The sequence below is a fragment of the Drosophila miranda genome, chromosome 3 (assembly GCF_003369915.1).
Source record: "Drosophila miranda strain MSH22 chromosome 3, D.miranda_PacBio2.1, whole genome shotgun sequence".
NCBI classification, from domain to species: Eukaryota; Metazoa; Arthropoda; class Insecta; order Diptera; family Drosophilidae; genus Drosophila; species Drosophila miranda.
In genome coordinates, this window is record NC_046676.1 from 8,892,667 (window position 1) to 8,919,775 (window position 27,109).

The 27,109-nt window shown below is 44.0% G+C and overlaps 1 protein-coding gene across 24 annotated transcripts; it reads left to right on the forward strand.

Annotated features, from left to right (window-relative positions):
• The first annotated feature begins 68 nt into the window (after positions 1–68).
• LOC117185750 (MAP/microtubule affinity-regulating kinase 3-like) lies at positions 69–26,436 on the forward strand. 24 transcript variants are annotated; one of them, XM_033391519.1, is made up of 17 exons: positions 2,822–2,920; positions 4,219–5,706; positions 10,963–11,178; positions 11,240–11,460; positions 11,529–11,810; positions 11,876–12,069; positions 13,258–13,370; positions 13,452–13,635; positions 13,718–13,832; positions 13,897–14,024; positions 14,104–14,266; positions 14,887–15,000; positions 18,452–18,540; positions 19,503–19,626; positions 24,657–24,806; positions 24,880–24,998; positions 25,071–26,436. In XM_033391519.1, the coding sequence occupies exons 2-17, from the start codon at positions 4,618–4,620 to the stop codon at positions 25,127–25,129; spliced, it is 3,360 nt and encodes a 1,119-aa protein (XP_033247410.1). In that variant the 5' UTR covers positions 2,822–2,920; positions 4,219–4,617; the 3' UTR covers positions 25,130–26,436. The 24 variants fall into 24 exon arrangements, 23 of the variants coding, with proteins under 23 accessions (XP_033247414.1, XP_033247416.1, XP_033247417.1 ...); XM_033391518.1 differs by having other exon boundaries at positions 2,867–2,959; XM_033391503.1 differs by lacking the exons at positions 2,822–2,920; positions 4,219–5,706 and adding exons at positions 7,064–8,143; positions 9,164–10,761.
• The last annotated feature ends 673 nt before the right edge of the window (positions 26,437–27,109 follow it).

The following is a 27,109-nucleotide window of genomic DNA, read 5'->3' on the forward strand; positions in this document are numbered from 1 at the left end:
CGATCGTTGTGGACGTACCAAACTCAGCAGGACCTGCACGGACCTCAAGATTACTCATTACTGAGCCGTAGGCAATTTGGATTTGGTAGAAATATGTCTACAGCAATGCGAACCACACTGCAGCCAGTTCCTGAAGCCCTGCCAGCCGAGAGCGTTTCAAATGGAACCGCAAGCACCGTTGCCGCGCCATCGACCACCACGTCGAGTGCCACTGCGACGCCTCCCCTGGCGGCCGTCTCAAGCACAACCACCTACGCCACCAACTCGATCAGCACATCCTCGCATTCTGTCAAGGATCAGCAGCAACAGCAACAGCATGATTCCGCCAATGCCAACATTGTTTCACTGCCACCAACGACAACCTCTGTAGCCAGCACGACGGTGATGCCCATCGTAACGTCCTCGAATGCGGCAAGCAGCAACAGCCCTGCGGCTGCGCCCACGCCCACAGTCCCGGCCAGCCCCGCACCAGGCTCGGTGACATCCACGCCAGCTCCCGTGCCTGTGTCGGTGTCCGCTGTATCGACCACGGCAAATACAAACCACTCGCACCAGCACAGCCATCAGCACCACCATCACGTGGCCAACAACATGACTACGGACGGTGCCAGACTCTCAAGCAATAACGCCACTGTGGCGGCCTCCGCGATCAACCACCACCACCACCACAACTCAGGCACCGGCGTGGGTTCGGCCGTGCCTTCCTCCGTCAACAAGAACGTTCTCAGCACACACTCTGCTCACGCCTCTGCCATCAAGCAGCGAACCGCATCCGCCAAGGTGAGTCCCTTCCCCCAAATGATCTGCGTATCTTTCTGTGGCTTTAGCTGTATCTGTTACCCGTCCAGAACTACACATGTTCACTAGCATCCAGAATCCATCTACTCGTTCGACCTTCTCCCTGTTACTCAGAGTATCATTGGCTTGGGTCATTCCCTGTAGTGTCTAATTGATTTATTACAAGTCAAATGTCCTGTACTCTCGTTGGGAGGCGGAATATATCTTACCTACTTGTATGAGTAGAACAATCGATTGGGTTTGTCGGATTTAATCATTTGTGAATGTATCATGGAACATTCGGCACAGATTGGGAAAAACTGTCTACTGTACGGGTCCATTGAGGCGAGGCCCTTGTGAACTCATTACCAAATAGTACTCGTATATGTTCTCTGGTGTCCTATAATCATATTTCAGCTGCATTAACAAGCTCTTCAAAATTAAAATACTGGGAAATGGGAATTGAAATGCATTGGGATTACTTTCACTGTTTCTTGACAACAATATTGAGAATTTACTACCAATCTCACTGACAATGCTGGGAAGGATTACAAATTAAGCAGAAAAGTGTTTGGAATAATTAAATGTTAACAGACATAAAAAAACTAGCTTCAAAAAAAAAAAAAAAAAAATTAAGACCAGTGTTGGTTAATATCCAATTGTGTTGACCAACTGCAGTAGAACCTCTTCAAGTTTCAAATTGAAAGTTTGAAAAGATTAAAATTTTTTACGAAGGTGTAGGGTGTAGGTATATTATCGGTTCCCTCGCTGCTAATGGAAAGGCAACTGTGAGATCAATAGCCAGCTGGGGCCGCAGCTGTAAATAGACATATGTACATAAGTTAATAAATATCCACAAAAGATTGTTTGTACAATATGTAGACTTGCTAATTGCAAATAAATCGCAGACCAAACAATCTTTAAACCACTTTGAGTTAGATTCGCAATGGCATACTCGGAAAATATAACAAGTGAGTCAATAAAAAAATGCACACCTCGTCCATTCAAGAACCACATTTATTGTATTCAAATCGTCAGCTGTATCGCAGGCAAAGCTACGGCTAGCTAGGCGATCTACGGCACTCTCAGAGAGCAGCAAAAACATGTAACTGTTTTGATATCCATTTGGTGTGCTTTATCCAACACGACCACACACAAAACACACAACACATACATACATAAGTATATAAATGCGAATAAATAAGCTTAACAAGCTGACTTTTTCGATGACGATACGCGATAGGTGGTGTGGGTTCGGTTCGTGAAAAACTAGAATCTATCCGTTTCTTTGGCATTCACATTTTTCGATTGCAACAAAGCTTTCGCAAGTTCCAATCCGCTCTTGTATGGAAGCCAAGCCAAACTTATGCTGAAGATCCGTGTGAAGCATGCCAAAGCTTCCTCTCTCTTGGTATCGCGCTATCGCTATCGCTCTCTCTCTTTCTCTATCTCTGCTACGAATATCTTATACTCGCATTAATAGCAGTGTATGCGTGAGCATGCTACACACACGTTTGCGTTGTGAATCACCTGCAGTTTACCTGCGTCCGTCTCCGAAGACTGTGCGTGTGTGTATGTGTAGGGTGTGTCGTGGCTGTCTTTGCACATTGGACGAACGAACAGCCGCTCTGAGTAAGCCCCGCTGCAGAACTTTTGCGAAACACAAACAAGCCCGAAGCTCGCCACAATAATAACAGTACGAGCAACAGACAGTCGAGTCGCCTCCACAACCACAGGCCAGGCCACAGATACAAGCGATGGTCGAAAGCTTGTTTTAGTATTAAGTTCCACTTCAATCGTGTGGTCACTATTGTCGCGCCGCGCCGCGTCGTCGTTGTTGTTATTATCCGTCGCGTATCGTCGCTGCCTTCCCCGACGACGATCCGACGATATCGTGGTGGTTATCGCCCAGCGATGATTTGACTGGAACTTTTTTGCATTATATTATTCGACTCTACGCGTTTGCCATTGTGACTGTTATCGCGCCGAGCACAAGGGTAACGGCGGGCGTTACGTCAAAAAAATATTGCAAAAAAAATAAAAATACAAAACGAAACGCAGCAGCCTGCGCTCTCCGGTTAGTGGCTGCGCAGTTAGTCAGCGATCTCCCCCAAGTGGCAAGAGTAATCCGACAGCATCCGCGGTAGAGCTACATACATATATACATACATAACTACAATAGGTATTACGACTGTGCCGGACAGGGGCTTGAAATGACATCAAGGGCAACAGGACAGCGGCCAGGAGAGGGTGGGATTAAGGGTGGGCCGTCACAGATACACACACGCACGTGCGGACTTGTTTAAAAATAAATTCGGTTAAATAGTGTTTAATTTATAAATTTTAAATGTATGCCAGTGTGTGTGTGCGAGAGAGAAAGAGATTAGAGCAGAGCAAAAAAAAAAACCAACAGGGCAATAACAAGCAACGATTCCAGTGGAATGAGTATATTCAGCTGGAAAGTAGCTTTACAGCCACTTCATCGCCGCAGATTCAATAAGAAAAGCCAATTGGGATGATAAGTTAATTTAATTATAAAGTATAAAAAAGTGGCATGGTGCAACAAGCAAGAGAGAGAGCAAGAGCAAAAGCAAGAGTCAGAGAGCAAGCTAAAAGAACGAAAGCGGAATGAAAATGAAATATGAACAAATTCCTACACACAGAAACACATACAGTGCTGCGACAGAGAGAGAGCGAGAGAGAGAGAGAGAGATATACAGACAACAGCGGAAAGCTAGTGTGTTTTGCGTGTATGTGTGTGTTTGTATGTGTATGTGGGAACAAGTAACGCTTTAAAAACAACGTAAACGAGGTAACTAGCAGAAGCAACAGCAGCAGCAAGATACAGTGATAGATAGAGAAGGGTACGGAGGGAGGGAACAACAAAAATAGCTTTTGCCCCCAACGTGTGGGGCTTCATCGGTGTCTCGCTGTCTCTCTCCCTCTCTGTGTCTCTGCGTTCGCCAGTATGACAGTAGTTTGTTGTTGTTGGTCATCTACTCTCTGCATCTACGTTTTCGCCTTCGGTTCGGGCGTGCCGAGGCTTACGATCCACACTAGACATTGAAGCTGCTTCTGCTGCCGTGTGGATCGTATTTAGGCGACAGTGGAAATTATCAAGAATGCGTCTTGTACACACAGATACGGATATGTAAAGTGCGATAACTGATAAGAGCAAGCAGCTCCCCCTCCCGTTCTATCTTTTACGCTTTGCCCTCTCTCTCTTTGCTCTGGTATACAGGAAGGTAATCTAGATATGTAAATAGAATGTGCATACACTCGTATATAAGAGGCGGATCAGACAGGAATAATAAAGACCAGATTATTTTGCTGTGACTATAGCTGTTACTGGTTACTGTGACTGTGAATGGGAATGAGACTACGACTGGAACTGAGACTCGCTTCAATTCTCATTTATTTGTGCTGTTAATCCTCTAATAGAATTTAAACAAGATGAACTTTTGAAAAGTCGCAGCGACAAAGCTACGACCGCCTCGTGATTGTGCCATACCGACGAACAAATTTATCATACAATACAATACAACACAATACTCGTGCATATATCCACTTCGTGTATACATATGTACAATACCCCAACTATAGTATAAATATAAAAAAAATCTGGAAAAGGGCTCTCAATGCTGACACACGGAATACTATTACTGTTTGGTGGACATTGCATCTCCGGGAAGAGGAATATGTGTCACTGTTTCATTGGAATTGGGACAAAAACTGCAACAACAAACGACAGCGATCATCCGTAAGCCGTAAACATCCATTCAGCAGACCAGACCATACCTTCGAGAATCAGTTGGCTAACAAAGAAACCAAGCTCCCATCATGGGCCAGACCTCGAGTCACCGCCAGACCCACTCGAGCAGCCACAATAACAACAATAAAGAGGAGCTCCTCGTCCCCGCCACCGTCACTGGCACTGGCGGCGCAACATCACAATTTGGCAACCGCCGAACATCGGGCCGCAAGTCCACATCGTCGAAACATTACTCAACACTGGTGCAGCCGTTACGCAAGGACGAGCTCTCCCTCTTGCGCGACTCCCTGCTGCGCAATGGCAGCATTATGCGCAAGAACATGGGCGATCCCCAGCGCCGGCCAGTGACGATCAGTGAGCTGAAGCCCCTCCAGCCGGCTGCCTCGTCGAGTGCCGCCCAAGGAGGAGTGGAGGATATCAACGGGTCGGTAGTGCCGCAACCTGGAGAGGCGGCCAGCAGCAGCACCAACCTGATGGCCTTCCAGGTGCCGGTGGACCGTAGTGCCAAGACTGACGACCTGGCCGCGGAGTCGGTGGCTGCTCCCAAAGAGAACCGCAACGAGTTCTACATTGTAGGCGACGGATACCACCGGACGGACCACTGTTACTTCCGCGGCCCCAACGGAGAGTTCCACAAACTGCCCTCGGACTCATTCCACAAAATGTCCGAGGGCTGCTTTGTCCGCATGGCGGATGGGGTGTTCCGGCGCCTCGAGGTGCCCACCAAGGCGCAGATCTCGCGTCGCTCCTCCCGGGCCGAGGACATGGGCGGCCCCGATGCCACCAGTGCCAGCGCAGCCACCAATGTGAAGAGCCAGCTGATGAAGTTTCTCAAGCGCTCCAAGAGCCACACTCCTGCCACCATTGCCAAGCTGCAAAAGGACAAGGATGAGGCTCGCCTGGACCGGAAGCAGCGACTCTCGAACGCCATGCGCCAGAAGAACCTTGCGGCGACCACGGCAGCGGGTGCAAGCTCTAAGCAGGGCAATGCCTGGTACGGCACCTCCTCCGGCGGGGGACCGTTGGGGAGCCGGAACAACAAGATTGTGGTGACAATGATTGAGAACGGTGGACTGCCCATTGTGGCCACCAGTAAGGCGGAGCGCCCAAAGGCCAAGGATACCACATCTTCCAGTGACAAGGCACGCGCCTCGAGGGTATGTATACGCAGAGTCTGGCTTTCCCGAGGGATGGGGATGATCTGATTGGGGTTTAATTAGTTTTAAGTTTCTGATTGATGGCAGCGTTCTTCTTTTTACGGAATTACATTTGTTGTGATCTTGTCCCCAATGAGCAATCCATCCATTCTCCCCCACGCACAGCATTTCATTAACGAAAATTGTCACCTGCCCTACCCCTACCCCTACCCCTGCCCTGCCCTGTCGTTACGTTCATTCAATCTTATCGCAATCGCCACTTTTTTGTCGCTGTTTTCGTCCACATATAAGAAACTTTCTGTGACTTTATCGGTTTTGGTTGGTGTGTGTTCGTGCAACAAATTGAAATGATTTTCGATTTGGTTTACTAACATTTCCATTATTTTGATTATGGCTTTTGTTTTATTTCAGATATTTTGTTTCCCTCCCCACATTAGATTCCTACTTACCCAATAATCCGAGCGGAAATTACCTTTTGTTTTTGCTAATTGCACACTTGACCTTGACCGGGTTTTTCAATGGAGCTGATATTGGAGACTAAATTATATTGATTAGAGTGGTGGCTGGGTAGCAGCTTTTAGTGGGCTCAATAAATTATCGTAGGTCATACGATCACAAATTCTAGATATGATCCCATGTCTGACATTAATCGAATCCTCGACTATCCTCTAGGATATCCTTAGATCTGCATAGATTATAGGGTCTAAGCTGCTTCCTAGGGTTGAATTTTGTTTTCCCAGTTTAATGGGGACTAAGAGGCAAGTTATTCAATTGCCTTAATTAATATAAACATGTGTGCGATACAAGCACTACATAGATACGAGTAGACTAAAGCATACCAGGCTGCACTTGTGGGTTGTTAATTAACAGACATTCCCGTAACGGCGAAACTGTAAGGAAACAGTTTTCTGCTATCCAATTTCTTTCAAATGAAATCTCGCACATATGTACACACGACTGTTGAAAGTATTCTTGAGGAATTTGAACTATGGAGTTTTACTGCAGTTATAGAACTCATTTCTCGGTTCTCTGCCTCTCTTATGTTTACCTTTTCCATTCCATATATCATTTTACGGAAGGTATTATGGTTATTGACAGAATTGTGCAAGCCAGAGAAGGTACCACTTACAATTATTCCTTCAGATCTTATCGATAAGATCAAAACAATATCGACTTACAAGAGTATCTCAAGTTTCGGTGAGCGTTTCGCGAGCGTTTTTCCCTTGTTTGATACGAACTAATTTGGAAGTAAACAAGATAGTCAAAGCAGGAATTTAGTGGATGATCCGAACCGGAGTGGTCTAAAAACTCTAATTTCGAGCTTTTATACGACATATTTCTTAACTGGGTCATTTGACCCAATCCAATTGGTTTCAGTCCACAATCTGGGGTGGTAGGCAGTCATGTGGTTGGGATCATGATCATCCATCCCTATAGACATTGAACAGCAGGTTGCATGAGCGTGTTAGATCAGATCAGGCTGAGCAGCAACCATTTGCATAACACGAAGATTTGCGTCAATCATTGGAGGAGCTCCAGACCGAGACCGAGACTCGAATTCGTTGAAAACAGCTCCCAGCAATCGCTCTCTCCTCTCTCTCTCTTTCTCTGCTAGCAAACGGTCTCTGCTCTGCGCTACGCTCAGGTGATATCAGCTGCACACACATACACATGACCACATGCAGGCATGCATTCACGCTCGCTCATAACCACACACATTCATAAATCAGCGCTCTAAAACGGGGCTCTCTGTCGAGATACTTTTTTGGGGGAATGATGGGGGCCTGTGTGTATGCGTGTGTGTTTTCGTAGCGAGAGAGAGAGAGAGAGAGAGAGCAGCCCACCGAATCCATTCGTTTGGTGTGTATTAAGGCCGACGTCTCTGCCTCGGCACGGCCGCCATTCTACGATACCTCTGCCTTTGCTTTGGAGTACTCGCACTCGCTCGCTCACTCGCACTCCAGTTGCTGCTGTTGGTTCGTGTGGCTAAAGTGGCTATTGCTCTTGGCTCTTGGCTGCTGAGCTGTCGTTGTCGGTTGTCGTTGATGTGTTCTGCTCCTCTGCTGTCTGCTGTCCGCTGCCGCCTGTTGATTGTACGAGTAGTTGGCTCTGTGGCTGGCGGCGTGTTTACGTCATAGTAACACTCGAACGGACGGAAGGGACGGAAGGGACGGATGGCCGTTAATAAAGACAAATAAATCTAAAATATAGCATTACTGCTACCCCTCTCCGCTGGGTAAATGCAAATGCGAAAGAACTTTCGAAAGCCCCGCGTGTGTGACTGATAAGATAACTGCGCGAATAAAGAACGAAAACGGGATTTGTGCGAAAAAGTGATACTCTCCTCCCAAATAAGGGGAGAAATATAAAGAGATATCTAAATATAAAACCTAACTGTTATAAAGCAGTGAAAAAAGTCGGCTTAATTGTCTAAAAAGTAGTTCATTTGCTTTCGACTCTTTGCCTGTGTGTTGGTGTTGGTGTAAAAGCTGCATTGGTGTTAGTTGTGTGTGTGTGTGTGTGTGCATTGGAGCTTTTCAGCTGCTCACTGAACCAAAAAGAAGCTAACGAACAAACGTTTTTTTAGATACTTGTACATTGTTACATAGATAGATAGATAGATACCAGGCATTGCAACTATTTGGACAGTAATTAAAGCAACAACGAACCAAATAGAAAGAATAGCGTTCAGGCAAATGAATCATAAAGCGAAAAAGAGAGCTTGGAACGAAACAGCAGTGGCAGAGGGAGAGATTGTGATGGTGACGGGGAAGGGGAGGGTGACACACACATTGGAGCTGAGAGCATCTCAGCTGGGCTCCCACAGAAAGAGAGAGAGAGAGAGAGAGTGAGTGAGAGCAACGAAAAGCCAACATACACACACACACACACACACTCGCACAGGTAACAGCTTACGGCGCAGGTGTGTGCGTTGGCTGAAGCGTCTATGTAGGTGTTTCTCTCTCTATCCCTCTCTCTAGCTCCTTCTCGCTCTCTCCACTAATACAACTATAGCCATTTCTTTCTGGCACGTATGTAGCATGTGTTGATTTCAGTGTCACCGTGTAGACAGATTAGCTCTTGCCCGCCTTTTGTCGTAAAAATTACGCTCGCAGCAGTTTTTTTATTTTTTGTGCACATTAGATATATACATATGTACGGATGGAAGTTAATTCATTTTCGAGGTATAAATGCGCCTCAACTGCGACACGTTTGTGTTTGTGTGTTCGTGTGTGTGTGTGTGTGTGTGGCCAGGCGACAAAACAAACAAAGACGAGTCTAAATTTTTCCCGTTTGCCGAAGCAAAAAGCCAATGTTCTCAAGCGAAAAACTCTTTAAAATGTCAGCCACACACACATGCAAACAAAGAAGACACCCACACAGGTGCAGCAGCGTGCCGAAAGCAAAGAAAATAATCTCACCCAACCCCACCCCCAAAAACCATCTAAACTTACAGTGTAACAAAAGCAAGTGTGGCCAGCCGACGTTAAAGAACAATAGCTACAAAAGAGAAAAAGTCGCGATCTCTCCGACAAGTACTTACATACATGTGTGGAGTGCACCGCACACTCGCATAGAAGACGACAAAAACATAAAGCAGCGAAGCAGCAGGTAAAAGCTACAAGTGAAGCTACCTTTGGAGAATAGAAAAACAGCAGCACCAGCGGCAAAAGCATAATGGAAATACCTGACCTAATCCGCGGCGATACCACCCGGAAGAGTGTCCGCCTCTATGCAGCGCGCAAGGGGGCGGCACCGGCGCCGCCCAAGCTGACCGTACCCCTCCCTGATAGCACCAGCACCTCCAACAACAATAATAACAACAACCAAAGCAGCGAAATCTTGCCGGAACGCGAGAGAACACTACTTGCCAGCTCGCTGAGGACTACCGCTGGTCCCAGCCACAAGGATCTCGAACCCGATCTCGATGGAAGCGCCCAGGTGCTGCACGACGACAACAACGGGGACGGGGGTTCGGTGGAGCTGCGGCGCCGTGAGGCGAAGCCGCCTCTGCCACGTGTGGCCGTCTCCGCCATGCCGACCCTGCACCCACAGCCCAAGGAGCGACAGAAGCCGCCGCGCACACTGATGACTGCCGAGGACGACGTGGGAGTCACCTTCGCCCTGGGCTCCATAGAGAAGCACATCCACAACGTCGAGGAGAGCTTCAAGCAGCAGCAGCACCAGCAGCAGTCGCAGTCCTCGATGGACGTGATGAAGATGGAGATCATGCGCAAGCAGAGCAAGCGGTACGGCGAGACCGAGAACCTCCTACGGCCGGGCATCAGTGACATGTCCTCGGAGAACGACTTCCAGTACCTTGGTGGACGGCGTGCCGAGCTTGATGACAGCAATGAGCTGATGCTCTCCGAGTTTCAGCGGGGCAGCGATGGCCGAAACTCTATTGGAGCCTATTCTAAGAACACGGCGGTTGCCTCTGGCGGCTCTGGTGCCGTCAAGAACAAGCTGGCGCGCACTGCTTCGGACACCAAGAACACGGACACAGTGCTGGCAATGCGAGCCACGCTCAAACAGAAGCACCAGCACCCGGACGAAAAGCAACCGGCTCCGGCCTGGAGACCAGCTGGGACGGCACCCACGCCGGCCGTCCGGACCACGACAAGTCGTGGAGGCAGCAGCAACAGCGTTGTGGATGGTATCACTTCGTCCAAGCTGACTGCCACCACGATATCGTCGTCCAAGCGGCGGGAGGAGAACTTGCGCCAGTTCGAAGCGCTCCTGGCACAAAAGTCGCATCGTCATGCGGCATCAGGCGGGGCTGCTGGGTCTGGGAGCAGTGCCAGTTCCAGCTCCAAGCGGCGCACGGAACGGCCCATTGTTGCGCCGATTCCGCCGTACAACTCGATCCGAACCGAAGCTGTACCCAGCTCTCACACGGGCCGATCAAGCGTGGATCCGCGCTCCACGTCTGGCTCAAGCTCGGGGTCTGCATCTGTGGCGACTGCCCCAGCTGTGGGACACCATCGCACAACTCCTCCGGCACCTAACGCGGTGGTGAACCGCAGCAACGTGTACAGCAACCATGTTGCACAGGTAAAACCCTCTCTCTATAAGCCAAGCCTCCCGACCGACCACCCGAAACCACTGAAGCAATCTTGCAAGCCCCTTCCTTCGTACCAAACCAAGCCTCATTCACTGAGACGCTAGCGGGGGGTAACAGATCTTTAAATATTTCTCCCCCGTATAGAGAAAGAGAGAGAGTTGAACTAATCCATCCCTGCCTTACTCTTCCAGGGTTCCCCGAACATGCAGATGCGGAGCAGTGCTCCGATGCGATGGCGCGCCACCGAGGAGCACATCGGCAAATACAAGCTGATCAAGACGATCGGCAAGGGCAACTTTGCCAAGGTGAAGCTGGCCAAGCATTTGCCAACCGGCAAGGAGGTGGCCATTAAGATAATTGACAAGACCCAACTCAATCCTGGGTCACTTCAGAAACTCTTCAGAGAGGTTTGTTGTCCTTGTTGTAACGTCCTCAATGATGGGGCTAATGGATTTCTCTGGCACACAGGTTAGGATAATGAAGATGCTCGACCACCCCAACATTGTTAAACTGTTTCAAGTGATCGAAACGGAGAAGACCCTGTATCTGATCATGGAGTATGCGTCGGGGGGCGAGGTGTTTGACTATCTGGTACTACACGGACGCATGAAGGAGAAGGAGGCGCGCGTTAAGTTTCGGCAAATCGTGTCAGCTGTGCAATACTGTCATCAAAAGAGAATTATACACAGGTATGCGTCATCGGGGCCATTAGAATGCATTTGAATTGTATTGTATGCAACATTCTCGTATTCAACAGGGACTTAAAAGCGGAGAACCTCTTGCTGGACAGCGAGTTGAACATAAAGATAGCTGACTTTGGGTTCTCTAACGAGTTCACACCCGGCTCAAAACTGGACACGTTCTGCGGCAGTCCACCGTATGCGGCCCCAGAGCTATTCCAGGGCAAGAAGTACGATGGCCCTGAGGTGGACGTGTGGTCCCTGGGCGTCATCTTGTATACGTTGGTGAGCGGTTCCCTGCCCTTCGACGGCTCTACATTAAGGGAGCTGCGCGAGCGTGTACTCAGAGGCAAATATAGGTACTTGATGGGATACGAAATTTAGGTGTATCAGTTTTTATATAGCTATGCTTGGATCTTTGCAGAATCCCCTTCTATATGTCGACGGATTGTGAGAATTTGCTACGCAAATTTTTAGTACTGAACCCCGCAAAGCGTGCTAGTCTGGAGACAATCATGGGCGACAAGTGGATGAATATGGGGTTTGAGGACGACGAGCTCAAGCCGTATATTGAGCCAAAAGCCGATTTAGCCGATCCCAAGCGGATAGGTAAGACGGGTACTGTATACAAAATTCATTACTAATACTATTAACGATTTGTGTATGTGTGGAGTCGAGTTTTGCCTTTTGCCTGCCAATTTATCTTCTGTTATACTCTCTTATCAATGTATCTGCAATGTAATATTACTAATATCTTTACCCAACTGTTGTTGTGTTTCGGTTTTATAATTTGGTAGTTTGTAATCGATTCACGGATGTGAATCCCCCCCATTGCGGCACCAGAGCCCCTGAGGTGTATTGGCTCTGGCAAAGCGATGGGAGGATGCCAAGTGACGCCTCCTCGATCTTGATTTTCGTTTTGTAAATTCTCACTCACAAAGCTGCGGGACCACAAACCGGTGTCAAAGGTTCGCTCTCGATTCGCCGTAGTGCCTACAACTTGATGTTGATGGTGAATTTTCTGATCGACGAACGGAAACCACCCCAAAATGTATGCAATCCCGTTTGGAGAAACACATAGCGTGGCTATCTACGCCACAGCAGACAGCCCCACGCATTAATCCCAATTCATCTCTGTTCTATTTCCCACTTGTTCTTGCCTCCCTCTGCCTCTGCCTCTGCCTCTGCTCCAACAGACCGACCGGGAGGAGGCGAATGCCAAACGAGCTCAAGAGAACGGAAAGTGTTGAATGTTGACACGAAATTGGTTTTATCCTTTTCTTTGGTTTTTCTTTCTCGTTTTTCGTTTTCTTTTAACGCATCTTCTGTACAATCTGTAGTAAATGTTTTTCGGTGTATAAATATGGGAAATAAATTGATTTCTCCGAGAAGTGAGAACTGACGTGGTATTCTTTCAATGCGAGTCGAGGCGTTCCACACCAAGTGCAAAGCTCTGAATATTGAGTCCGGTTTGGGGTCTGCTGCAAGCCGAATATCAATCTGGTCTGGTGATGATCCATAGCTAAATACCGTTTGTTTTGCTCGCTGCATGGCTACACTTACATACATACAATCTATGGCTGGTGCGCCCCATGCTACACGCTCCCCAAATGCTCTCCACTCTCGGCATGAGAGTTCAGATCTGATCGTGGCTGTGGTATGGGAGCTCCTAGCCCCCAAATATAATGTAAACGTAATGATATTTTGCATGCGATATCTGAATGTACTTGATTATTCTACAATAATCCATTGATCATCAAACCCTACTCACACCTTCTACTGTTTGTCCTTTCGCGCGATGCACAGAAGCTCTTGTCGCGATGGGCTACAACCGACTAGAGATCGAAAACTCGCTCTCGCAGGTGCGCTACGATGATGTGTTTGCAACGTATTTGCTGCTGGGACGCAAGAGCACAGACGTAAGTGTGGCGGCATTCCCTTGTCTTTTCATCTCGCCTCATTCTTTCTCATTTCTTGTCTCCCAATTGCCTCCAATGCAGCCGGAAAGTGACGGATCGCGGTCGGGCTCCTCACTCTCACTGCGCAACATCTCTGGCAATGATGCGGGCGGCACCGCGGGCAGCGCGGGCGTGCAGAGTCCAACACATAGAGGGGTCCACAGGAGCATATCTGCGTCTAGCACTAAGCCTAGTCGTCGGGCCTCGTCTGGTGCGGAAACATTGCGTAAGTCCCGTAAAGGGACTAACCATTTATCGTATATAAAGCGACCCATGCTAATCAGAACATCCGATCTTTCTCATCGCAGGCACCGGACCGGCAAATGCAGCCGTAACTGTGGCGGCCGCAGCGGGGGCTGTGGGTGCGGTCAACCCAAGCAACAACTACAACGCTGCAGGAACAGCGGCGGATCGTGCATCAGTGTAAGTGGCATATGCTAATGATGGCCTCGCCAATTGCTTGAAATTTTATCATTTTCTATTGCAGTGGCAGCAATTTCAAGCGCCAGAATACCATCGACTCGGCCACGATTAAGGAGAACACGGCGCGCTTGGCAGCACAGAGCCAGAGACCAGCTTCGGCTACCCAAAAGATGCTCACCACGACAGACACAAGTATGAGGATTATTATGCCTAATGCATAATAGGGACAGACGGACATCCATCTAACCATCCATCTTTAATCTTCTTGCAGCTCTGAACAGTCCCGCCAAGCCGCGTACGGCAACGAAGTATGATCCGACGAACGGCAATCGCACGGTGAGCGGCACCAGTGGCATCATTCCACGCCGCTCCACCACGCTCTACGAGAAGACCTCGTCGACGGAGAAGACCAACGTTATCCCTGCAGAGACAAAGTACGTGAGACCGGAACTTGCCAACTATACCACCCGTTGCCCGTTGCCCGTTGCCCTGGGCGGCAGTAGTGTCTTTTTTTCTTATGCTGCATTAGTTTTCCTTACTGCTGTTTCGAATCCCGGTTATTGTTTGCATTGTCATACCCTCGTTTTGGCAGGCACATTTAGTTGTTCAGTTCGTCGTTAGATCGTGGAGCCTGTCCTTTATAGTTTTGTCTTTGGTTTGTGCACGGTTTCCGTTCACGGAAAGTCTCGGCCTAGAAAGCATTTAGTCTGCATTGGCCAGAGGAGTGCAGAGCCGTAGAGGAAGTCATACAGTGGCGTGGAATTGGCGACAACTCCACAAAAAAAAAAAAACAAAAAACCCAATAGAAACATAATTGTATACCGTCACGCACAGTTCAGTTCTGTTCTCTTTAGTTGCCGTGCAGATAGCACACTTCAAAAGTAATTCTGTTTTAATTTTGATTTCCCGTTCGTTTCATTTGGTTCCATTCAAACCGAAAATCGAAAAACCCTAACCCATCGTAAGAATACCAAATCAAAACCACAAGCAATACATACCGATACCTACAACCTATTTACGATTACGATTCTACCACCACTATGCACGTAACCAGCAGCGGATCGGCAGCTCCCGCTGGAAAAGGTCATACGAAAAGCGCGTCTGTATCGAGCCCTCGCCCCTCCACAGACGGATGCGTCTCAGTCTCGAATGACCCGCTCGGAACGAGGTATACACTTGTCTAATTAACAAACAAAAAACCGCAAAAACTGTATACAACATTTTGTTACTTTGATTATCGGATTATTTGAAACTCAATTACTTCTTATCATTTCAAAGATTGGCTGCCATTTGATTTCTTTGGGAGAATTATTGTGCATTTGGACATTCATTTCGACGTCTCACCTCCATATATCATAGTTTCCATATCAGTCGCCAAGCGCTCTATAGATGTAGTTTCCAGTATATTAAAACTATACCGAAAGCACCCACATATACACCTTCATCTACATGCATACATATGTACAGCCGATGTAATCCAATTCTTCCACAATAATTAGCAAATTTATAGAAAATCCACCCAGATACCCAGAGTTAAAGTACCTCAGCGGGTTGATAGGCAATCGTTTTGCGGTGGGCTTGTTCTTGCTCATAACCGCTCCCACATGATGCTGAACTCTACATGTACACCCGAACAAACAACCTATATGACAAGTCGTGTGCATGACGAGTTTCGCTGATAATTGTTGTTTTACCCTTTGTTATTGGACTGCTGCCCACCGCTGCTATATACAATTCCTCAAAAAGATTCTCGAATCATAATCAATAATTTAGTCTGATTTAGATGTGACTTTCATCGTTTCCCTTTTCCCCTGTCGGCAAATTAATACCCATTAGCAAGTCAATTAGAGCGAACCGGATCCCAGAGACTGCCAATAATTCTCACCACTCAATATTTAAACCGAAAATCAAAATTGAATTAAATAATTCGTGCTGTGCGTGTTGTCTGAGACTCGGCTGTCGCAAGTAGTACACATGGTCTGTCACATGGTTCCTTATAGATATTTCAGATTAGGATTGGAACGATACCTACCCACAGTGTGGTTTAACCTATGTTTGTTTAAGCGCGCCCTGGGGTCTTTGATCATGTGGATCTAGCCTCCATATATATATATATATATCTGTTTGTATATCTATATATAATTTCAAAGTACTTCGTTTGAATATTATTACTGTTGATTGACTCTCCTATTATTAGTATTGTAGTATTGGCCTTTTCTCGTTTGGTTCTCTATTCGTTTGTATCCTTTTTTCGATGTATTTACCATTTGATCAATTGAATAATGTAAATCTCTTATCTTTTCATGTTTTTTACAATTTTAAACATTGTCTGTTTACAAACAAAATGTCTAATTTGATAACTACTACACTACCACATATGTACATCCATTCTCTGTGACGTTCTATATCCGCAACTACAAATAACGCCACCAACCACCTGAACCACCTACGAATCTGAATCTGAATCTGCAACAACCTTCTTCGCCTTCCTATCGACGCTCGCCCAATTATTGTATTACTCTACTACTACTACTACTACCTTTTCGTTCGTAATCGTAATGCAAATTGAAAACCTGAACAAAAACAAACAAAAATTCAACAATTCAATTCAACAACAACTAAATTCATCAATGAATGAATAATGCATTTTGGGTTTGAATTGAATTCAATTTGGAATCGAATCGAAATAAATCGAACAAATTTGGTGAGTGAATATCCAATCTTACGTTAAGAGATTTTTTATTGTGCCTCATTTAACCAAGGGTCGTGAGCGTCTCCACATACACACTGCAAGTAATCTTAGAGAACACGAGTATAAGATGATATGCTATGCTATGTAGATTGTATTGTAATATTCAATAGCTACGAATGATCATTTGTATTTTTGAAGTTGTTTGGGTGTACAGTAAGCGATCGCGACCCTTCTTCCCATATAAAGATATACAGATACAGATACAGATGCTATGTATAATTAAGTGTATACAACTAGCGTAGGATTTGGCTTTATTTTTCCAATTTATGTTCGCATCTGTTCGCATAATTTGTCATTCATCTGAACGAGATTCAATTCGCGGCGATGTCAAGGCATACATACGACTACTTCTATAAACCTTAATTGGAATTGCACTTGCCCGACACTTGCCCAGTAATTGGAGGTCCTTCCGAGTAGAATATCGATCTGTTTTGCGAGCCTTAAGAGACTGATCAGATCAAGTGAATAGTTTTTCGTATTTCGTATTCGCATTGGGAGTGTCCAAACACTGAGCCAGCTCAACACTCAGCAAAAGCGGAATATCCGAATATCCGTATACGTTTCTATAAATTCATAATTTCTGTTGTTTCCGTTTCCTCATGCATGTCTGTCTTCGTCAGTCTATCACGAATGACTCTACCATCGCCCGTAAATTGAATTTTCTCCATTATTGTGTGTGTGTTTTCGTTTTCATTTACTGTTACTGTTAAATGCTTATATCCCAGACTTATACTCGATTTGAAATAGTTTGTTATTGTGCTGCTGTTGTAACCTTGTCTACCTGACTGATCATACTAACTATATGCTCTCCGATGTACGATCTACAATGTTCGATGTGTCTATTTCATGCGTAGTTTCTTCAAACTGTAACTCTTACTGTTAGCTGAAATAATCGAATATCAGAAATGGGATGCAGAGAGTCCCCTATAAATACTGTCGAATGTACTGTCTGTTTCATCTGAAGCACTCAAACTTCGTAAGCATGAGTCATCAAACGCTTTCATGTAGATCAGAAACTGGAACAATCGGTTCCCTGCCACCTCCTCGTACGTACATACATTGTACCTGCTCTCTCAGCTTTCCAACGTACTGCATTATGGCATACTACTACTATATTCATGTTCATTCAGGATTTCTTGTATCTAGTATCCAGTATAATTGATAAGAATCGTATCTTTAAGTGCTTGTCTTCTTGAAAAATTTACATGATCTATTTTTATTTTTTCTTTTCATTTTGTTTATGTCTACGACGTGATTGATAATACAATATATACAAAAAATACAAAAACCATCAACTTTTGGTTATCGCCATCTATTTATCACATAAATCAAACAAACTGCTTGATTCGCGCTGTTCTGAACACCCACCCGCCTGCCGCCATCCTACATCCATGTCGCCATTGCCAAATACCCAAATCGAACTGAACCGAATCGATATTGAATACAAATCCAACCCCATTAATCGATAAATGATGTCAAATCGATGACACAATCGCCACTGGATGGGAACGAAACTCCAAAAACCCAACCGAACCGAATCGACGATGATGTGCGCCGCCTTCCTTATTCATCACCCGAAACACTCATCCAACCATCATTACTCATCCCATACGTTCAAACACTCACCCTCGAACGGTTCTTGTACAAACGATTACACAAACAAATATTTTATGGAAAACAAAAACAAAAACAAAAATGAAACAAACCAAACCAAACCAACATTTGTATACTGATAAAAACATATTCGTTCCCTGAAATGCGATTCATTGGATTTGAATGTACTCCGACGAACCGATTCGAAACTGATTTGATTTCCATTCATACCTATGTGTGCATACATATGTATTGTACTTGTACATATATATAGTCTGTTCGATCGACTTAGAATGGCATCGGCTGTTAAATCAAGCAGACACTTTCCAAGGAATGTTCCATCACGTTCAACCTTTCACTCTGGTGAGTTTTCTGTTCACTTATTTTTATTAGTTTTAATGATAATAATTTAATTTTATCCACAACTACTAAACCCAACCCAACCCAAGCCACCAAAAACTAGGCTACTTAAAACCCGCATAGCTAACCTATCGACTAATCGTAAGATTATCGATAGCTGAAACGATAACTGTTCTCATTATGCATCCGATTCCGATTGAATACCGCACTGCACCTCCACATCCACACCCACAGCCATATCCATATCAATATCCACACCCAAACGCGCATCGATTTTTGTTTCAGTTTTCAGTCGATTATCTTGTTTCCTATCGACTATCGATCCATTTAGCTGAATGTTAATTTGTGTTATCGTACGGTATAGTACCGCACCACATCGCTTATGATTTGCGTGTTCTGTTGCACACACACCTTCTTCCATGCACGTTTGTTTGTACCACGTATGCCTTCTGTACTTGAACCTATCCCGAATGACCACTGCCTAACCCATACCGCCTCCCCTGTACATATCTTTGTGTGTTTGGGAAATACGAATGGAAAACTATTCATAGCAACACAAAATGTTCAACGATAGATAGAAACAGAGACATTTGTTTGTCCACATTCAGCTACCGCGAAACCCAAAAAACCACTAAAAAAAAAAAAACAAAACACAGAACACAAAACACAAAACACAAAACAGAAATAAAGAAACTAATGTTAACTACCATCTGGCGGACATCCCATGGTGCAAAGTGCACTGGGAAAACTGTTGCCCAGTGCACTTTGTGTCGACAAATGGGGCATATTTATGTTCTAGAATGTACATACATATAAACATCGTAACGATCTTGTCTTATAATGTACAATATGTACATCAGTATGAATAAGGAATTATCCAGCTCGTAGATTGTGTCTGTGTGCCGTGTGATGTGTGCTGCACAAGTATGATCGCTGCTAATCGATATGATCGTTGCTATCCACAGGTCAAACCAGAGCTCGAAACAACACGGCGCTGGAATACTCGGGCACAAGTGGCGCCTCCGGCGACTCCGCCCATCCGGGGCGTATGAGCTTCTTTTCGAAACTCTCCTCACGTTTTAGCAAACGGTAAGTACGAACCAAACCAAAATATTTGTCACTCGAAATGCCAATTTGATTTCTTCAGTTAATGGAATATAAGAAGAAAAGCAAATGCAAACTGAAAATTTGAATTTGTTTACTTTAATCGTTTTTAATTTCCTTCCTTTTATAAATACATAATTTATTATTTTTCGTTTACGTGTTTATTTACTATGTTTTTGTTTGTTTAATTTTTCCTTGTTTTTCATTTTATGTTTCATGTATTTTTGTATCATTTAATTGCATATCTGCAGCGCACACACCCGTGGGTATACACTATTCAAATATGTTTATGATCCTGGGTGTGTGTGTTTATGTTCTGTACTGTACCAAGTCCATTCTGCATATCAATTCTGTCCAGAACAGTTTTTGCTCACCCAAGCCAGCTCCAAATTATCGCTAAAAAAAAAAAAAAAAAACACATTAAGCGCAGACTACAAATAAATATTTGTTGGATATGTGGATCTTGAAAACAATTCAAACGTTCTTCCGATTTAACGATAGGATTCATAGTAATTTTATGAAAGAAGGACATGCTTTGGAGTCAATGATACAGACAGCCGGACAGGGAGACGGAGAAAGACAGAGGACAGAGCCCGTGTGATAAATTGGTTTTAAATCGGCTTAAAATTATCTGGTACTGCTACTGGTACTGGTACTGGGAATTCGATTTTGCATGGGAGACCCCATGAAATTCCACAAGGACAGCTTGTGGATAATTAATATATGATAATCATCTAATTCTCTTAGATAACAGGATCATCTTTCTGGTGATTCAAAGGCTTATTTCAATATGTTACCAGATAATCGTCTAAAACGCACTGTATTTGGCTCTCCACGAGTCTTAAGTATTCATTCTACAAATGCACTAACATTTCTGTGTACCATTTCTGTTTTGTTTAGTGTCAATCACGTGATATTTATGCAAGTTCGTTTGTTTGTCGGTTCACCCACTCACCAATCAAGTATCACCACTGTTAAGGTCCACCCTACTGCACTATAGAAAAAGCAAAAACAAAAAAACGAGAAAAGATAGCGAGAGAGCCAGAGCCAGAGACTGTGACTGGGTCTGGGACTGAGGGGAATCCGAGAACCCAATGAAGCTATAGATAAAGTCTTGCGGCGATCACGGAAAACTATCCTATTGCGCGCCTATCAACCTAACCGACATTACCCATTAACTTTTATTGCTACTTATGCACATTGCTACCCATGCAATTTCTGACCGTAGGATATAATAAGGTTACTAACAAACAAACCGTTGCGATGGGTGGTTCTTCGTTCAGAGAAGCCAGCGGAAGAGCACTGCAATGCACTCCACTCCACTCCACTCCCATTTGGTTGCATGAAAAGATTTTCGGTCGTGATTTCATTTGATTAACTTTGATTTGACGCAAAAGAGGAGTTTTTAATAATTATGAATTGGTTATTTTTTTTCCACTAATGATATGCACATGTTTTGTATATGAAATTTTTTTTTCTTTTTGTTTTTGTTTCTTTTTTTTTATTCTTTTTTGAACTGAAAGCCTTTCAGAATGAAAGTATGTATGTACTATGTACTATGTATATGTGTACGAGTATGTACCCGAACATCTAACACACCTAACGTACACACAGGACACATTTGCTTAAGAACAGACTCCTCGAATTCGCATATGCACCGACACGGACCAGAGGCACGCACTCACTGATTTTGTGATGGTCCACCATTGGTGGGTCCATTGGGTTCCGTGGATCTGCGTATCTGTGGGGTGCAAATGCCAGCTCGGGGCTGGAACGACGCATGCATTTGGCAAATACATTTGTATTCCTACTCATATTTAGTTAGCTTACGTACGTACCATATATATACGTACATGTATTTACTCTGTGATCTCCAAATGATTGTGTGTGTGTGTGTGTGCCTGTGCGTGGCCCAGCTGTAGTAACAATGAATGGAAAAATAACTGGCAATCAATCGTTCGGGATGATCTGCCGATGTGTCAGTGCGGGCGTGGGAGCGGGCGCAGGCGCGGGCACGTGCCCTGCCTGCCCGCCCGGTAACCAATTGCTCCACCATAAAAAAAAAATAATACGATATGTTAACTGCCGAATCGGTTGCAAGACTCTGTATCTAAACCTACCGCTGAAATACAAATACAAATACAAACCTTACATACATACTGCATATGTGACTACGTGCAATAGGTGCAATACGTCTAATACGTGTAATACGGAACTGAATCAAAATCTCTGATTGACAAGAGCCGAAATGGCCACTCCTGTCGTCTGTCGCTTCCTCTCTACGCTCTCGAAATCTCCGTCACATCTATAATTTGTTTATTCTTAGTTGAATTTATACTTTCAATATACATATGCATATACGATCTATATGCATATAGATATTTTGTAGTTTTTCCAACCATTTATATCCCACGTTTGCTTTATACGACTCTGTACTTGCATTAAATCACCACACCGCTAGGAAGGCTCCTTTGTACTGTACTCGTCTCTTTTCCTTCATTTGTTAAATACATGATCAGTTTAATTACTATTACGATTACGATTACGAATACGATAATGCTGTTGATTAGAAAGAAAAAGACAATGTGAAATGTACAATGAACTTATCAGCTGAAGAGATATTGCGTTTACTTTTCTTTTTCTAATATGAAGAAACATAAAAAACAAAACAATAAACAAACAAAACTTTTACCATTATTCCGTTTTATTCTTATCTGTCTTCTTTGGTTTCATTTCTGGTATTTGTTTTACCCATTATAAATATTTTTTCCAGCCGTGAATAATTTGTTTAAAATTTTTTCTTTAATTTTAGGCCAAACCAGTAATTAACAAATCAAGCATTAACTACTTCTTGTTAATAGTTCTAAAACTGAAACTGAGACAAACGATTCCCCTAGAGTAAACGCGCGTGACGGAGAGTTACAGAGAGATATGATATATGATATGATGTGAACAGACAGAGTACAGAGATAAGGTCGATTCAGATTGGATCAGATCGGATCGGATCGGATCGGGTTCTTTTGCTTCGCGTCGTTTCGATACCGATCCGATACGAATACCGATACCGATACAGATACAGAATATCGATTACGATTACTACATTCGATTTCAATTCCGACTCCGAACCCAGTTCAGCTTTGAGCCAGCCGCCCCTCAAATGAACACCGACAACGTTGAGTTCCGTTGCATTAATTGTGTTGCAAAATTTCACAAATGCGCCTATTTTTTATTACAATTATTAACTAATTATACATATACATTTATATAAATTAAACGTACATATACATATATATATTTAAAGTAAAGCAACAACAAACACAAATTACGAACCCTTTGTTTTCATTGTTCGCAAAACGATGCATGGAGCGACCAGCGCATGGAAGAACACAACAAATGAATGAAATGAAATGAAATTAAACGAAATTGCAATAAGGAACACAAGCTAATAATCACAATGATAATAATCAGAGAGAATCCTGACTACAGTTGCTGTCTGTCACGGTCACGATTATGGATCACACCAACTACTAAATATTACACCTACGAGTACTACCTAAACTACACATAAATAAAATATATATATATATTACGGATATAACGGACTCGCGGAATAGCGGAATCACCAAATGAAGTGACCGAAGTGAGAGAAAACGTGCAGAGTTCCAGTAGTATAGTACACTGAATGCTAGCCTTAACTGAACTCAACTAAACTGAAACTGAAACCCAAATCTAAACCGATCTAAGCTGAACTAAATGTAAAATCAATAAAACGAAACACCAAAAGAAGTTGCTAATTGTGTATCTACTGTATGATCTTAACTTTTATTTAGCGATACCTGTAGTTTTATGTATGTATGTTTGTATTGTACGTATGTATGGACTGTATTTGTATTCCGATTTGAGCTTGCACTAAATTGTATCCGTGGATCATACAATCAGACTTCAGACAGCCAGCCAGCCAGACAGCCAGCACTCCAGCCAGCCAGCCAGCCAGCCAGCCAACCAACAAACTAACGAACTTGCAATTCATAAATCACCCTCCCCCCTCCACACAACTGCGCCAGAGCCGAGCAACTCTGGGTGCAGGGCCCCAGAGCAGAGGTGAAGCGTTTTTTTTTTTAGCAATTTAAGCATACCACGTAGCCACTAAAAATAAAACGGCAGAAATTAAACAAATAAGCTTAAATTCAAGGAATAACAATGTATTACCACTAGTGCATGCGACCATTTTATTTGTACAGATGATTATCTATAGATCGTGTTATTGTCGGACACCTTCAGTGGCTCGACCAGTAGTTATCTTTAAATATTAAGTTTCAAAGAAATAACGCATAATTAAAACAATTGATAATTTAATAAATCCATAATAAATGATGTGAAAAATTTGTGAGCAAAGAAACCTCTACACGCATTTCAATTTTATTCAATTCCCGCCTTTGCATTTTCTGGAACACCCCTCCCATCTTTCCACAGAAGGCATCCCTCGCTCCGGAAGTTAGAACATGTTCAATGTCCGCCCTAAGAATACATAAGTAGGAGGGTTTACGCAATTAGATTGAGACATAAACGGGAACTTGTCCGGCTGTCCGTAAGGAGTGCTTTCAGTAACCAAAAATAATATCATAGGGAAAACTCTTGGTTAAATTTCTCATTTCTCGAATGGAGCGGGCTAGTAGTGACCTAATTGGCCATCTCCGACACACTGACAACAGAAACTGCTGATCTGAGCATTTGCTACGATTTGATGGCGGAAAATAGTGTTTAGGAAAGCTTTCTTTTGGCATTCTCTTGAATGCAGCCTTCTAGCTGTCGGGGTTGCTTATTATTAGAACTTTCCTATTCCTAAAATTAGTTGGAATTAAGTAAATAGCTCAGATCTAAAGGTCAGTTAAACAACTCGCCATTTGAAAGGCCATATACGCTTAATTCTTGTCTCAGAAAATATAATAAAAACGTGATTCTTTCTTGTGGTTCGCGAGACTTTTGGCTATTCTAAACCGGTTATATAATTTCAGTCAATCAACCACGGAAGAGCCAGCGAAACCTCGTGTTTTGCGCTTTACATGGTCCATGAAGACAACATCGCCCCTGATGCCCGATCAGATAATGCAAAAGATACGCGAAGTACTGGATCAGAACAACTGCGACTATGAGCAGCGAGAGAGGTGAGTAGCCGGACATTGATAAGTAAGATAATTCCATAAATGAATTCAATTTTTTTTTTTAACTTTTTATAAGGTTTGTTCTTTGGTGCGTGCATGGCGATCCCAACACTGACTCCCTGGTGCAGTGGGAGATTGAGGTGTGCAAGCTACCGCGCCTCTCCTTGAATGGGGTGCGCTTTAAGCGGATCTCTGGTAAGTGTGGAGTGATTTTCTCGAAACAAAATAGAGCACTTGCAACACCTTGTTCTCCCCGTGTTTACACAGGTACCAGCATCGGTTTCAAGAACATTGCGTCTCGCATTGCTTTTGATTTACGTCTGTGACTTAACCAAAATAACCATGAGGGGATCGCCGCCGCAGTCCGCGATATTGAGGCCGACACTATCTCCACGGACTACCGTCACACGGGCAGCAATGACGGTAGCAGCAAGCTGTCAGATCTCTCGCTTATGTGCCGATCCCTGACCAGTCAGCATGGCTCTCAGCGGCGCAAAAAGAGCAGGCTGTCTAGCGCGGGAAACGAGGACTCCAAAAAATCTGGATCCTTGCATTCGGCTTTTCAAATGTACTCGCCCTTTAGCTCCAAGGAGAATTTGGAGTCAGGCGATGACATGCAGGCAGCTCGCCTCGGCATAGTGCGTGATCAGGACTCGCTGGGTACTGATGCGCAGCCCAGCGATTCAATTATCATGCCCCTCTGCAGTGAATTAAATACAATAAACGCCATTTTGGAAGAGGAAGGCGAGAGCGTAGAAAATAAAACGAGTGAATCTTTTAATGAGACAACCAAAGGTCCAACGACCACATCGGTGGACAGTGGAAGACATGAAGATGATGTCAGTGGCCAAAAGGGCAGAGGTGATGACAGCAGTGGCAGCGGCAGGGGCGGAAGCAATCGAATAAAAAGGAACCTCAAACACACGGGCAGCCTCATTGTGCGCAAACTAACAGCCTTCAGGCATGGCGGTTCAGACAAAAAGGGTGCGTCTAGGACAAGCATAATATCAAAGGAGCCACAGGTCCCACCCGAACAGCATGGACAGAATCCAGTGGCCAAGGAAGAGGAAAAACCAAACACCAAATCGCATGTGGCAATGCTACGCACCACAACTCTCTAAATATAATAGAACCGGGTCGTAGCATGCGAAATTACTTTAATTGTGGGGGGGATATGTAGTCTGTACGTATCTATTGTATGTATGTTTGCTAAATATTTGGGTCAATGCGTACTAAAGGTCCACACAGAATCTCAAGTAAAAAAATACATTTTAGTGTCCTTCATTGGTATAAACTACATGCTCGCAGAACAATCGAGCAGATGAGCTCTGCTCTGATATATATGTATCTACTTTGAAAATGCATTAGAACCCACATAGATACGCACATATTTACATAGAATACAGTAATTGATAGGAACCTAGAGAAGGCCTGCGGACGATAGGCTCGAATCGACAAAATTAAAGTAAATATAATCATGACAGATCACACAATTCAATAAAAGAATAATAATAAATATTAACAAGAAGAAATCAACGCTCTATAAACTGCATTTATGTGTCGATATCCAGTAAAATTAATTGCTTGGCAAGAAAACGATCAAAGTACACAATATACATACACTGATATCCAAGTTCGGGTTGTTTCATTTTTAAGAAATAATTTAAAGAACGTTGATTGACAAACTTTAGGGCAGCATCAGGTATCAATGCTTGGATTGCAGTTCGAAAAACATAAGTTCTTCTTCTACAGCATGAAAAATGCCCAACGGCATCTATTGTAAATGTTAAGACGTGCTCGAATACGGTAGTTGGTATAAATTGGTACTTATAACTGAAGATTTGGTTAATTTCATTCAATTTGAACAGTTCATAGAACACAGACGAGAATTGTACGTATATTATTGTTAAGGCTACAAGTTTACTCAACCTATCCGAAACGAAATATGTAAAACTCAGAAGCAATTACGACCGATTGTTAGCTAGTTTCCACTAAGCTCAACTTTACTTGCATAGCCCGAAGAGATAGGAATAGAGGCTCGGGCTCTATGCGATTGTTGAATGTTTCAGAATCAGACTTTTATGTGTTATGGAAAAGTAAATGGGTTTTATTAAAGCAGAACCGATCTCAAGTGAGATGTAGAAAAGACGACCATTTATCTTAGTTGATTCGACAAGTATGTGGAGGCTCAAAATCAATCTATTGATACCAAAACATAGTTACACTTAAAGGTTGCAGCTACAATGATTGTGACGCATTTCTAAAACACTTCTAGACCTTCGAGTAAACGCATGCAACGTTTTATA